Below are 14569 nucleotides of genomic sequence, written 5' to 3' on the forward strand. Positions count from 1 at the left end.
ATTGGATAATTTCTCACGGTACACCCGAAGATCTCTCATGGCACACTAGTGTGCCGCGGCACAGTGGTTGAAAATCACTGGACTAGGATACTCTATGTTACATTTATTTTTCTTGTTATATCCTAAAGTTTTCACTATACAAAAGTTGACAGTCACTGAAATGATCTCCTGGCTTTTGCCAAACCATAGGTATACCAAATGGCATCTTATAACGTTTCCTTTGTCCACATCCGCAAATCCTCGACACATTGTTTGCACACCTTATGAGAGGCCCAAGACTTATCTTGATCACCAAGTTTAACATTGAAATATGCCAAATAAGCCTGCTCTACAAATGTGCTGATGTTCGCCCTTTGACTGGGAATGGTGAAACTGCCAGATATAACAAAATGAATCAGGGTTGTTTAGGCACTTACAACGAGAAACAGCAGAGCCAGACATGATCTGAAATAAAGGAAATACGTGTGCAAGTAGAAAAATAAATTTTGCTTATTCACTACGTAGAGCAGCGAACAACCTCTGACCACGCTGTCTTGCGTGTAAATAAATAGCCTATACAAATCAACACTAGAGTAATCGCAATAATATAAGCGGTAGAGAAAAAACCTGACGTGATCAGTGAAGAAAACTTGCAGAAAACTGCACTTTCAGAATCAGCATACCTATTTTAGTGTAAATAAGCCTAAAAATTGAAGTCAAACAATTTGTTCAAAAATGTTCCCCAATGTAATTGGACGCCACAGGCAGAATGTGACAAGACTATGTAGGCCTGGGATTTACCCCCCAAAAAAACGTGGCTTGAGGGCTTTCAGCGTGCTTAGGAGAACTTAGTAGCCAGCTGAAGATATCCAATAACTACTGCAGCTACTTTAACGCGCAACAGTTCTAAAGTTTGACCAGATTTAGGAAACTTGCATGCCACTTCCAACACTTCTTACCTGTAAAAGGAGCGGTAGCGACATCAGATTTGCCTTCCGACTCATCTTCCAATCCTTCCTCCTCACTCATGTGTAATTTTCCTGATATGTGAAATAAACAGCATAAACATCATTCTTAAAGACTCAAATAGTGGAAGTAAAACAACAGAATAAGAACTATTAAAATAAAGTCTAAGTCATGAAAGTTACAAATGAAGCATCAGTAAATAAGTGGAAGGTTATTGGCCTTGGAAATCTGTAAGACACAAAAGGTATAGTAGCTGGCATTCACACATGGTATACCTTAACAAAATAATAAAAGCTACAGATGCAGACAAAAAGGCTAATATTTTGCACCTGAACTACCTAAAGGTTCATGGCTAAAAAAATGAACAAAGAGAAATTTGTGAATACTATCATCTCTATGGGGTGTTTTTCTTCTACTGATGTTCTAGATCTTACAGGTGAAGTGCCATTTAGATGCATAGGAAAGAATCATTTACATTTACAGGGGTAAAAACAGAGGATGTCAGGTTTGTTTTATCTTAGTATCCCTCAGAGCTGTCTGTATGATGTACAATGGAGGGGAAGCCATAAAGATACGCTGACTCGTTAAAAGTTTATATACCCATTTGAACCACATGGACCCCAAAAATAGAAAAAAGGAGAGCCATTTCTCCATATTGGCATACTTAATACATTTCACGGTGTATACATTTATTTTTGGTCTTATTCATTTCTCTAATCTACGTCTCTTTTCATTTTGAAGTTATGACTTCTTCTGATACTTTCTTTCTTCTTTTGTTTACTTTCTGCTACCTTCATTACAGATTGCCATGGCTTATCTGTAGAAAAGAGTATCCCCTGTATGTATACAGAATATGGTGCCAGAATTACATTCAAGTAAGTGCCAACTATGCACAGCATAGAACTAAGCAGAGACAAAAATCTTAGAAGCAAGACAATTAGCAAAAATAATATACGTGTAATGTCTCTTATGTAAGTGCAAAGAATAAAATTGTCACCGGATCCACCCTAAGTAAAATATCTTGGCCAGACAAGTAAATACAGGAAATATCAATGTTAAAAGGACACAATGCACAAAAAATATTATACAGGGATCTGAAGTAAGGTTTAGTCATCATAGGAATAGTAGTGAAAAGATAAACTATGCAATTGTTTTTAATTAATATGTGAAATACGCAAGTCCCAATCATTTTGGAATCAAACAGTATAGTTTGATAATTATTTTAGAAAAACAGGAACAGAGAGGTTCAGAAAAGCTGGACTTTAAAGAGCTTACTTGGTATATAATCATAGGTATAAAATCATATAAGAATATAAGTAAGCCCTTGAAAGTCCTGCTTTTCTGAGTCTCTCTGTTCCTGTTCTTCTACATTAATCTTCAATTTTTGTTCTCGTTGACTTGTTTAAATAATTTGGGGCCAATACCTTGATTCAGTATAGTTTGATAAAACAAAAACATATTTGTCCTCAACATCTGAAAGTACTTTTGAAGAAAACAAACTATATCATTTGAACAGAAATATGATATGAAATGAACAGAAGAGCACCTTGTTGCTAGTCTTTCTAGTCTACCAATACCCAGCATCATTTAACCCTTTTTTTTTTCTTAAGTCCACCCTGTCAACGAAATACTCCTTTGGAATTCTTCATTATCTTGGCCTGGGCTTAGATTACTAATACACTGAAGAGCACTCACACATTATTATGTTCTGTGTAGCACTAAAGCAAAACAAATGCTGAGTAGCACACAACAGCATAGAATTCTGGGTTGCACCGAGTAACCGAGCATCTCCTAGGGCTGCCTGAATTAGATGTACACGTGTGTGGGAGCTGCATCATCCCAACCACTCAATGTGGAGGAAGCTTGGAACCAGGAACAGGAGAAATAGATAGCGGCAACTGTGACTAAATGAGAACAAGCGAGTGTACACACGTTAGATCGTGAAGGATCCTTTCCAATGACAAAAGGCTGAAAGATGAACATACAGCACCATTCTGCACTATGGAGAGGAGAGGGACGAGTGAGGGGGATGAGCGAGCGGCACCCCACTGCACTCTCCCCCCTTCACTTTCATTGTGGTTGTTCATCTTTCAAGGATCCGCCAGGACGGATCCATGAACGACATTGGACATCCGCAGTACACACATCAGATTTTCATCTGATACTAGCCCTGAGGTGATAATTGGACGAGAATCATCTGATTTGTGTACACAGCCATATTCTCTATCTACAGCAATAAAGGACCTGTCTGAGTAAATTTTTATATTTCTAAAGTATAGTTCTGCTTTAAGGTCTTCCCTGAAGAGAAGGAGGCACCACACTTACTGGCCTGGTGCAGGGTCAACTGGCTAAATAGCGAACAGAAAAACTGAATGGCGAAAGACCTAACGTGTGTTAAAACAAACTTGAAGTGGACCTACTACTGAGAGATTATGTAAGCTGCCATTGCTGAATTTATTGTGAAAAAATCTATTTGTTTAGATGTAGAGCTGATCTTTTGGTTTTCATAGCTCCAGTCATACACCTGAAACAAGCAGGTGTAGGATCTCAATCTCTCAGTGAAAAGCTTACTAAGAATCAGTTAGGAACAGCCGACATACAGCCATTTACTGTACCAGTGTAACATATCAGATGGCAATATTTTCTTGGTTTGGTTTTTTGGTAGATTACACCTTGACGTTGGCAACACACAGGGATTATGGTATTCAGTCAGGGACAGGTACATTTCAGGAGAGGCTGTCTTTTTACAGTAACACTGCAGAAATTTATATTTCTGGTATACTTTTCTGGCAACATAGTCCTTTCCATGCTATGTGGGTTTCAAAACTATGTACAGAAAATGCATCCTCTATTACAGAAATCATAACACATGTATTTCTGTTGGTATCCTGCTGTTTAGGACGTCCATATATCACGTTTGTTGTTCTAACAGGTCAACTTAAATGAAAATGTTTCTAGATACTTTTTGGCTACCTCACCCAGGTGAACATGTACCCTGTAACATATTTTTATTAGCTGCTGACCCCGAGAGTCCTGCAGTTCTAGTTCCATTTCTGGTAATATTGACAATGCTATCTATAATCGTTGATCTGCAGTAAATTCACAGCATGGTCTTACTGGACATATAGGGCCTGATTTGATAACGCTATAGACGTCAACCTATCATGTGAGAACCTGGGTTATCCAGGTAGCTACCCTTTTTAAATGAAAAAATTTGTTTGTTAGTATGTTTGTTAGTAAGTGCAACACCCTTTTAAAAAAAAAAAAATAATATAAAAGGGGTGCAGCACCGACCCCTTAATTCTCAATCGATGAATGGGAGTGCACAGCCTCCCGTGATACCTACGCTCGAGGATCTCAGGCATGCGCAGAAGGAGTCCTTGCATTAATAGGGAAAAAAAAATGCCGATCTCAGGCATTGGCCACGCGAGATCGGGTGTTGTAGGAAAAGGAACGCGGAAGAATAGAGAAGATGGCGGCGTCTGGCCGAAGATGGATACCGGGACGACGCTGGATCTGATGGAAGAAACCTCCCGACGAATAGACTGATCTGCAGGACTGAAGTTAACTGTGATTTTATTGTTTTGGGTTTACTTCCGCTTTAAATAATTTGCTATTAGTTACAAAATGTTTTCAATCCTGCTCCAGTTCCATTTCAAGTTTGCTAGATGATCCAAGTTCTCCTTCTAGTCTTGGAGAGCTACAATAAATCACGTCCATAGTTTTAAATTGACAATAAAAGACTAGCAAATGTTATACTAATGTAAAAGTTCCACTTGGCACATTTTAATATTTGATACAAATCCCCAGACAAATAAAACTTAACCTTATATTGCAAAACGCTTGACCAGTACAACAGTTTTACAATAATTGCTTGGCATGTGATGACAATACTTGAAGCAAGTTAAGGTTGAGGCTTAAAGAGGCAATGATTAAAAAACTAAAATTAAAGAAGAAGGGATGGCTGTAGGAATTGCAAATAATCACCTTTTTGTTTCCTGGACAGAGCAGGACTGTATGTAGAGCTCCCACCAGCTGCAAAGCATAGAATGGAAGAGTGCAAAGAAATTATTAGGGAGGCATGCATATCACCAGTCAGATTAGGGGGAGAAACCTAAGCGAATGATTCATATTACATTAGGACCAGAAAACAGGTTACTTAAATTTCATGCAAAGCAGTGAATAATAATCAAAGAATTAGTAATGATAAGATTGCCTATTTTAGAAGCCTATTTTCCATCAGTCGCCAGCATCCTCAACCAACAGCCTTCAAAGAGCTATTTCAATGAATGGTGTAGACTGAACATTATGTATTAGGGTACTGCAGCAGAAATAATATAAAAAAAATATTCTTGATATTTTTGAGAAAAATATCAAACCAATCAAATCTATTCTATTCGCAATCAATATCTGGGTAGATCAGGCAAGGCCAATTCATATGTCGATTTGATATAATTGTAAAATCAATTGTAACAGATTACTTATCGAGTAAGATTAGTGCATGAAGTGCATGTTCATGAAAAGAATGTTTAAAGAAAACAACCATTCAGTGGCTAAATCATGCACACACATTGGATTTTCACCTTAAAAAAAAACACTGCATATAAAATTATTTATTGCACAGGTAAAAATTAGGACTTAACCAAAGAGAAAGGAATATTTATGTGCAAGGAATGTTTCTGTTAACACTTTAGTAAAGCCCCTTTTAGCCTGGCACAGCACTCAACATTTTTTTAGTAAGCATCCGGCTGTTTTTTTGGTAACTGTGGTAACTGAAAAATTGGGTCACAATACAGGCTGCCACCCACCTACAGCTTCATCTAATCAAGTTTAAAAAGAATTTTGGGAGAATACTTTTGTTCTATATTAGTTTGTCACTTTGTCAATATCTTAGTTGCCAATTTAAGTTTTTTTTTTTAAACTGATACAAAAGCAGCCAAAGGGCAAATGCATAACAAAGATTCATCTTTCCTCTTGTCCCTCAAGTACCATGTTTCCCCTTTACAATAATAGCAGGGTATCTGAACCTGGGTTTGTACTCCAGTCAGAAAATGGCTAGGTACACACGGTGTATGATAGCAGGTAAAAAAGTTATTTGCAACTCTGCTTGCTCTTTACTCCAGGGACATTTCTAATAAAATACAGGCTGCATTCTTGGACAGTTTTTACTTTTACATATTCTGTTTATAGTTATCACATACAAGCAAGAGCAGCAAAGGTGATGTTGCTTGACTATGCAGGTATTCAGAATTCAATATTTTAATTTCCACCCACCGATACGATAGATGCAAGGCATTTCTATTTCTACGGTTAAGTAGCTTTTCTCTGAGACCTAATGTTTTTCACAACAATCCAAAAGCAAAAGTGTAATTGCCTTTTAATCATAAATAGCCCTCGTATGGTAAGAACAGTAACTTGTTGGCACTATATATATATATATATATATATATATATATATATATATATATTAAAGATAAAGTTATCTAAAGAGCAACAATGCAAAACAGGTCCTAAAGCAAAGAAGCTGTGTAATTCCTTATTGCATACTGTCCCACTATTTCTCATGAAGCATTGATCACTGTGCCTCCACCAAGTGTTGGACCCACTGAAGTTTGTATGAAGGCTCTAAAACCCACAGAGAGAGGTCTATACCCCAGCAATACCCCTAAACCCTCTCTGTGGTAAATATCCCCGATAGTTTTATAGGGCAGCGTGTAATTTATTATGAACTCTATAAATCACTTGCCTATGAGCTCCACAATGCTACCACTGCGGCTGCGACTCTGAGACTCATCCCGACAAATGCTGATATGCTGAATGCCTCCAGAAGCTGTCAGAACATTAAGCAACTCAATGGGTGGAGTTCTGAATATCTGTTGCAGCAGCTCCAAAGCTCCTGTCACCACATTATGATCTCTGTGCTGAGTGTAATGTAATGTCAGTTCATAAACCTGGAAAAAAAAAAAAAAAAAACAGTAATCAGTCTTAGGGTTTCGGTAGGCAGCACAGTTGGCTCAGTGGCTGGCACTCTGGCCTTTGCAGCACTAGGTCACATGTTCGAATATCAGCAAGGACTCGATCTGCTAGGAGTTTGTATAAGTTTCCTATGGGCTCTCTGGTTCCCTCTCCCATCCCAAAAAAACATGCAGTTAGGTCAGGGCTGGGCAAACTTTTTCAGTCAGGGGCCACAATATAAAATTTGAAGGAGGGGCGGTGCCAATAGGAGAGTGGGCAGGATTATGCCATCATGACGCCACTGAACATGATGTCATGATAACATAACCCCGCCCACTCTCCTATCACAGATCTGAGCCTTTGATAGGAGAATGGGCGGGTTGTGTGCAGGGACACAGCCTGCCCACCTATACGAGCCGGGATACCAACGAGGGACGTGTTCTGCGACTCTGGCTGGTGTGACCACCCCCCCCCCCCCCCAACAGGGTCCTTCTCCTGACCCTGCTCAGGGTGGCACCGGCCAGGACCGTGGAACACCCAAAGGGCTAGAGAAACAACCGTATTGGACCGTAGTTTGCCCATACCTGAGTTAGGTTTATTGGCTTCCCCCCAAATTAGCCTTAGACATAAATGACATATGACCATGGTAGGGAAATTAGATTCTGGATTTTGCACGCTGCATAATTTGTCAGGAGAGATGAGTCTCACTCATCTCTCCTAATCGGCAAAGTAAAGCATCATGTGTATACTATAGTCAACACTAGACAAGTATAATAATGCACCAAAGCATGCAAACAACTAATAAAGTTTGACAGACATATACACAGGTTATGGACAGACTTAGACATATTTTTTTTTCAGCTCTGCATTCCATATTGATTACCTGTGGTTGATCCAAGTGAGAAATAAAGAATCAAATTATTGACTGTTCTTAAAATAATATAAAGACTGCTTGATTGATCAAGATGAGGTGTAAATAGGACATTATTTGTCTACAATGCAACAGAGTAGTCATGATTTGTTTACCTGTGTTAGCTGCTCTTGAGAAGGGGATATTTCAGTTTCTTTTCGGGTAACTCCAAAGCTGCCTTTAAGACTGGTGTCCTTTACTTGCTGCTGTAGCAGTGGTATAAGGTAGCGTAGTGTTAATAAGACTCCCAAGATTAAAAGAGTTGGCTGTTCATCCTCAACGGGAATAAGAAGACCTGCAGAATTCAAATAACCAAAAGTTACACAAAAGCTGCAATTCAAATGATTGTGCCGTTTTGGTAAATCAGATGGATTATGAAAATGTGTCCCCTTCTAAGCTTCTAGGTTACCTAAAGCTGAATTCCAGGACAATAAATAAATACATGGATGAAATAAATATAAAGGAAATGTTGTTTGTGTCTTTTTTTTCTATTCAGTTCTAAAATTTACCTTGCAAGGCAAACAGCACAGGTAGATTGGTGACCTTCTTTCCCTACTGCACTTAAGTTCAGATTGGTCACCTCCTACCTTTTTTCATCAAGGTAGTCTATAACTGGACATTGATGGATCAGCAGCAGACCTCAAACATTAACATACTGCATGCTGCACACTTAACTGGCACCTAGCACTTCCCTTCTGAAGTTTAGAAGTATGGTGATACCATAACTGCACACAACTACAATCATGCCTACAATTAGAGCAAAGCAGGAGAGGAAACATAGGATGGGAGAAACGGATGTGCAGAACAGTATTAAAAATAATTTAGATGTGCTTCATTTTTCTTGGATTGGTATATTTGCAGCACAAATTATGCTTTTACTACCAGCATACAAATGCAGCCTACACCCAACAGCCAAAACTTGTGTTACATCAAACACTGGCAAATGAATGCACATATATATTAAAACACATCTTTAAAAGGAATTGGTTAGATTATGTACACACGTAAGACTTTTGCTGTTGGAAAGGATCTTTCTAAATCCTTTCAAACGTCAAAATACTGAAAGATGAATGAGCAACCATTGTTCATACAGCACCGTTCTGCTCTATGCTCCCGCTCCCCTTCATTTGTATTACGATCGTTCGTCGACCCGCCAGGACGGATCCATGGAGGATGCCAGAAGAGCGATGTACACACGCTAGATTCTCGTCCAATATCAGCCCTGAGGTGACTATCTTACAGTAATATCAGCGCCATTACACCTATACTACTATCTTGATCCTGGAGCTATGATGACTAGTGAAGTCTAAACTCATGTCTTGCCTGTTCCCAGTTACTGATTTAATTAGTATCATATCCAGGATGAAAAAGACAGCCCTCCAGCCTAAAACTTTAATAACAAATCAGCTTACCTGCAGCATACCACTATATATGCAACTTTAGCATACCCACTGACTTCTGACAAAAACAAAAGCTGGGTATCCAGGCCCTATAATTTCAATATTTCCCATCTCCCTACAAAGTCTCCATGGAAGATTACCCAGGAGGACATTGAGAAGCCATGTGTAGAAATACTGCGTTCTCCGAGAATGCTGACAGATGTGGACGGCAGAACCAGCTGCTGTGCGTCGGATTGTGGGTGAACTGGATTTCAGATTAGCTACAAAAGCTTTCAGCAAGACCTGTAAATATATAACACAGGGTATTCATATAACATAGCAACATAAAAAAAACAAAATGTATCTACATAATACTACATGATAATAATGATAAGCACTGTGTCTCTTCACATTCCGCATTGGTGAATTCGCCGTTCACATTTTCCAAAACTAGCTACAGATTTTATATGATGGTGGTTGAGGAAAAATAAAATTCTTTCCTGGCGATTCACAGAATCTCATTTTTTCAACACAGTGGCTCAGGGGTTAGCACTCTGGCCTTTGCAGCTATAGGTTCCAGGTTTGAATCTCCACCAGGACACTATCTGCATGGAGTTTGCAGGTTCTCCCCGTGTATGTGTGGGTTTCCTCCGGGTACTCCGGTTTTCTTCCCACATTCCAAAAACATGCGGTTAGGTTAAATGGCTTCCCCCCAAAATTGTCCTTAGACTGTATTAAAGGCATATGACTATGGTAGGGCCATTAGGTTGTGCGTCCCTTTGAGGGACAGCTAGTGACATGACTATGGACTTTGTACAGTGCTCCAAATAATGTTGGTGCTATATAAACACTATATTTATTATTAAACAGTATTTATATGAACAATAATAATAATAATGCCCCACAGTATATATTTATTGCTCTTTAAACATAGATGTTTGGAACAGTGCATGCTAATTACTGTGTACAAAGTAGGTATGACAATACTGCTTTAAACCCATGAAACCCATTCAGTCTCACTCATCTACGGAATTGACCTGGAAGGCTTATGTAAGAGTGAGAGAAGGACAGATTTCACCTTAGAATTTTCATAAGAGCCCCGTCTTTTAGCACAGATATTACCTGGTACAATTTAACAACTGGCCATCACCAGGGTGCAATGTTAGGTTTGGGCACAGTGGTGATGCCTCAAGGCCAGCTGAACTTGTAGGTGTCAGACAGCAGTAGCTTTTAGCTAATGGGACCTCTGATTGAGTGCTACCAAAATTCAAGCAGGTTTTCTTAACATAAACCTTAATGCAAGAATTCGGTACCAATCACATTCACACAAAAAAAAACAATCCGTACAGTATTTAAAGACTTACATTTAACAAGATCATTCAAAGTGCATTTCCAGCTAAAAATGTCACATTACGAGCTCAGGTCCCCAGTTTTTTTGTTTTATTGTTACAGTGTGTTATATTAATTTGGTAAATGATTTATCTTGCATAAGACTTTCATATGACACAGAACACATCCATATTATCCAGTACTTATGCTGGCACATTTTAGATTTGACCAATTTAAATATAAGACGGGAACGATGGCCAACTTATAGCTATGAACTGTTAAATTGCAGCAATTTAGGGCAATAATTTCAACATGATACTGAAGTGAGCCACTCCCTTTTATTCCAACATACTGCTAAAATTGATGAATATCTTTTTTGGTATATGTGAAGCTTTGTTATTCCCAATCTAAACATGTAGCTTTATACGGACCATTTATAACACAGAAAATACCACAACAGTCAGCTATAATGCACTAAATCATGTTGCAGTAATGTCCTTTTAGAGGCTATTACATTGACTGAGGTCTGTCAAATAAAAAAAAAAAAAATACCTTGATTTCATGGTCATTTGCAAAGTTTCCAAAAGCAGCCATGATTTTTGGAATAGCAGCAGCAAGTGTCTCTTGTACCGACTCTTCTTGGCGCTTACATATTTTTGTGAGACAAGGAAGCAAGTTCACTAGGTATGGCCTGGGAATACAAAAAGAAAGAAAAAGGCCTATGAAGACAAAAATGCACAAGATAGAATGGGTTTTAAAGGTATGACTAAACACCTTCTGCACTGCACACTAAGCTATGAAACTGGCTTCCGTGATCAACTGTAATATTTTTAATTAATTCTGCATAAAAATAGCTATTCCTGGAGCATTCCAGTGCTTGTTGGTAATGCACCTGAAAGCAAACGATCTCTGAGTGGCAAAGCACTATCAAAAAAAAAAGGGATAAAGTTATGGCTTTATCGATCCCTATATGCAAAATAAAGTCTATAATTGGAAAGTGTAACATGTTTGTAGCATCCAAACTGGATGAAAAAGCAATACTGAAACTGGTCATACTGAAACTGGTCAGAGAGGCTATCAAAAGGCCTATGGCAACTTATGGCAATTTATGGCAAAGAGTGGTTACATTGTGGGAATGCAACAAGTGCTCCACAATTTTGCCTTGTATGGGTGGGTTTGCAAAAAAAAGAAAAAAAAAAAGCAACTTTTCAGGAAAGGCCACTTTAGGTTTTGATTGAGCTTTGCCAAATGCGGCTCAAAGATTTTGAGGCTAAATGGAAAAAGGGGCCAGTTGAGACCAAATTCCAAGTACCTGGTCTTAAAACAAAATGGTACATCTGGCTGGAAGCCAAAACCGCTTTTAGACTTTCGAGATCACCATACCAGCAGTAAAGCATAGAGTTGGTAGCATCCTATAATGGAAGTGTTTCTCTGCATCAGGGACTGCGGTACTTGTCTGAATAAAAAAAATGGATGGGGCAAAATACCATCAAATTATTGAGGAAAACCCGATGCCCTCTTTCTAAAAAGAGGTCAGTGGGAACAAGGTTCACCTTTCAACAGGACAATGCCCTGAAGCACACAGCAAAAATCAACCACACAGTGGCCGAAGGTGAAAAGTGTAAATGTCCTTGCATGGCCTAGACCAAAACCCTCCTGAAAATCTGTACAGTCTACCAACAATCACCATTCAATTAGGCTGAGCTTGAACAGCTCTGTATCGAAGAGTGGGCAAATACTGCACAGATGTGCAAAGTGAGTAAAAGAAGTATCCAAACAGAATCAAGGCTATATTTAAATAAAAAGGTTTATCCTTATAGTTATCACAAGTGAACCGCTTTAAATTTTCAGACTTCTATCAACTTTTAGGAAGAGGACACCTACTATCCGGTTCTGGAATCTGCATGTGTCCCGTTGTTTGGGCTGAGCTTTCTTACCTGCACTTCTGAGGTCGAACAAGGTGTGCCAGTTCAGCAAACCTCCAAAGGGCAGCTCTGAGACTCCGTGGAGCACCGTTCTATAAATACAATTTAATGAGTTAAGTGGAAAAAATAAAACACATATACAAGTATTTTATATAAAACTTTAGTGCCTTTCCTGTGTATTTTGGCTCATATGTAAAACATTGTGGATTCTCTGGTGAGAATGCTTGTTGGCATTTGTACCTAGCGTATGTGTCCATTGTCTATTACAGAAAGTAACTGGTAATCCCAAATTTTGGAGATGTAACTAGAACAGGCACAGGGAGGAAATATTTCAAAGGCTGACATATGTAACAGAGGGTTTTCCTCACTTTGAAGAGATTGCCTCTTAGATTCTAATTTATTTCTGGGACAGGAAGTGAATGAGAACTTCACTGTGTTTTTGTGTTTCTCCAGCACAGAGAGGGGAAACATTTGTGCAAAATTTAAAAATAAAATGTATTGGCTTTGCAATCACAACAGCGACTCTTCTGTTCAAAAGTAAAAACATGATTATAAATGGAAAAATTCCTTTTATTACCACTGGATGTGCACACTCCTAATAAAGACTTATTAAAATACCATATCATCTATTTTACTATATCCAGTATTTCTTTGCTCTGGTGCAGGTTTGTAAACAGCTATCTCTTTTTTGGCTGCCCAAAAATCAAACATTATAATGACTAACCGGGCACTGCTAGACTTCCTGGTGCCTGGCACAGTGAAACGGGCATACCATTACATGTGTATCCGAAAATTGTAACCCTTCACTGTTTACATCAAACACCATTCATTACAAAAAATGAATGATTAAAGTTAATTTGCTGAAAGGGAAAGAAAAAAAAAACAACCAACAGTCTCCACTAATATCTGAAAACAAACTGTTCTCTGATGCTTGTGCACACCAAAATAGGGAAAAAGAAAGACCAACTGTAGCTGGATCTATTCTGACTCAACAGCAATTTAAAGTGTAAACCCACCTGAAAATGATGGCATTTTAGGAAGGCCGGAAAACCTCTGAATTATCTTGGTGGGTTTAGGCACCCAAAGTATAACAAAATCAAGAAAGAGAAACATGATAAATTGCATTTTACCAGTCTTTAGATATAAAGGCTGGATTGGTATTTTAGGATTTTCTCTGCATATTACCAACTTATTGCATTTATGAAGAAGCAGCAGTTTACAACCCACTCTGCCATTCTCTTTTATATTGTTGAGGGGGTGTTTTGAAGTCTGAATAAAGAGTTGAGAATACTGTAGCTAAAAAAGAGTGCTTGACAGGGAAAAATCACAGGAAGTTATCTGCTGAGAAGATTTCTGGGAGATCAGAAGACATTGTTAAAACTTGTAAAAGTAATATAACAAAATATATTTAATTTTTAGGTCAAAAGGGAGCGATTAAAATATGTTATTTATTTAAGTTTGTATAAATCTTTATTTTTTTCTTTTTCTGCAGAGAATCATTAATAAATGGTCTGACCATTAACCTTCATAAAGTGTAGGGGAAAAAAGACTGTAGACTGAGGAAATATATGAATATATTTCAACAGGGTGACAGAATGGGTATGTGGGCCAAGGTATCCTACATACTAGGTAAAAACAGCAACTAATGTCTCTGCAGGGAACACATAGGTTTCCTCATCTGATGGTTTAAAAATTCTGTTCTGGGGCTATTTTTACTGGAAATCTGCAAGAACAGGGTGAGGTGGAATCCCAGTTCCTCATTACTTCCTAAGGCCCAGAGGCTTATTTAGCAAACCTGATGCTAAGCAGCAATGGTTGGAGTTAAAGACTGTGGGTCGAACTTTGGTTTTCCCAAAGAAAGAAGCATTTGTTTAGAAACCAACCAGGATTATATACTTGCCAAGAGGCTGTAAATTCTTTGTTTAGACTTTGCTGTTAATGAGACCAACCCCTGCATGGAAGACTGTTTTCCTTTTTGCTCAAGACAGGCAGGGGCCCTTAAAAAAAAAACCTGATACTTTGGGCTACGTACACACTTCCAATATTTGTCGTTGGAAAGGATCTTTTACAAAAGACTGATCCATGATTGACGTCGGCCGAACGATGTACACAAGCCAGATTCTCGC

The 14569-nt window shown here is 38.5% G+C and overlaps 1 protein-coding gene across 1 annotated transcript in view; it reads right to left on the minus strand.

The window, feature by feature from the left end:
• HTT (huntingtin) overlaps nt 1–14569 on the minus strand; it is a 99758-nt gene that overhangs the window by 64259 nt on the left and 20930 nt on the right. The window contains exons 5-11 of the mRNA XM_072406890.1: nt 12456–12535; nt 11071–11209; nt 9351–9492; nt 7927–8105; nt 6692–6896; nt 4933–4980; nt 939–1019 (exon numbers count right to left, since the gene is read on the minus strand). Coding sequence (XP_072262991.1) covers nt 939–1019; nt 4933–4980; nt 6692–6896; nt 7927–8105; nt 9351–9492; nt 11071–11209; nt 12456–12535 — 874 coding nt within the window. The remainder of the gene's footprint in view (nt 1–938; nt 1020–4932; nt 4981–6691; nt 6897–7926; nt 8106–9350; nt 9493–11070; nt 11210–12455; nt 12536–14569) is intronic.

This window comes from Pyxicephalus adspersus, chromosome 3 (genome assembly GCF_032062135.1).
Source record: "Pyxicephalus adspersus chromosome 3, UCB_Pads_2.0, whole genome shotgun sequence".
NCBI lineage: Eukaryota > Metazoa > Chordata > Amphibia > Anura > Pyxicephalidae > Pyxicephalus > Pyxicephalus adspersus.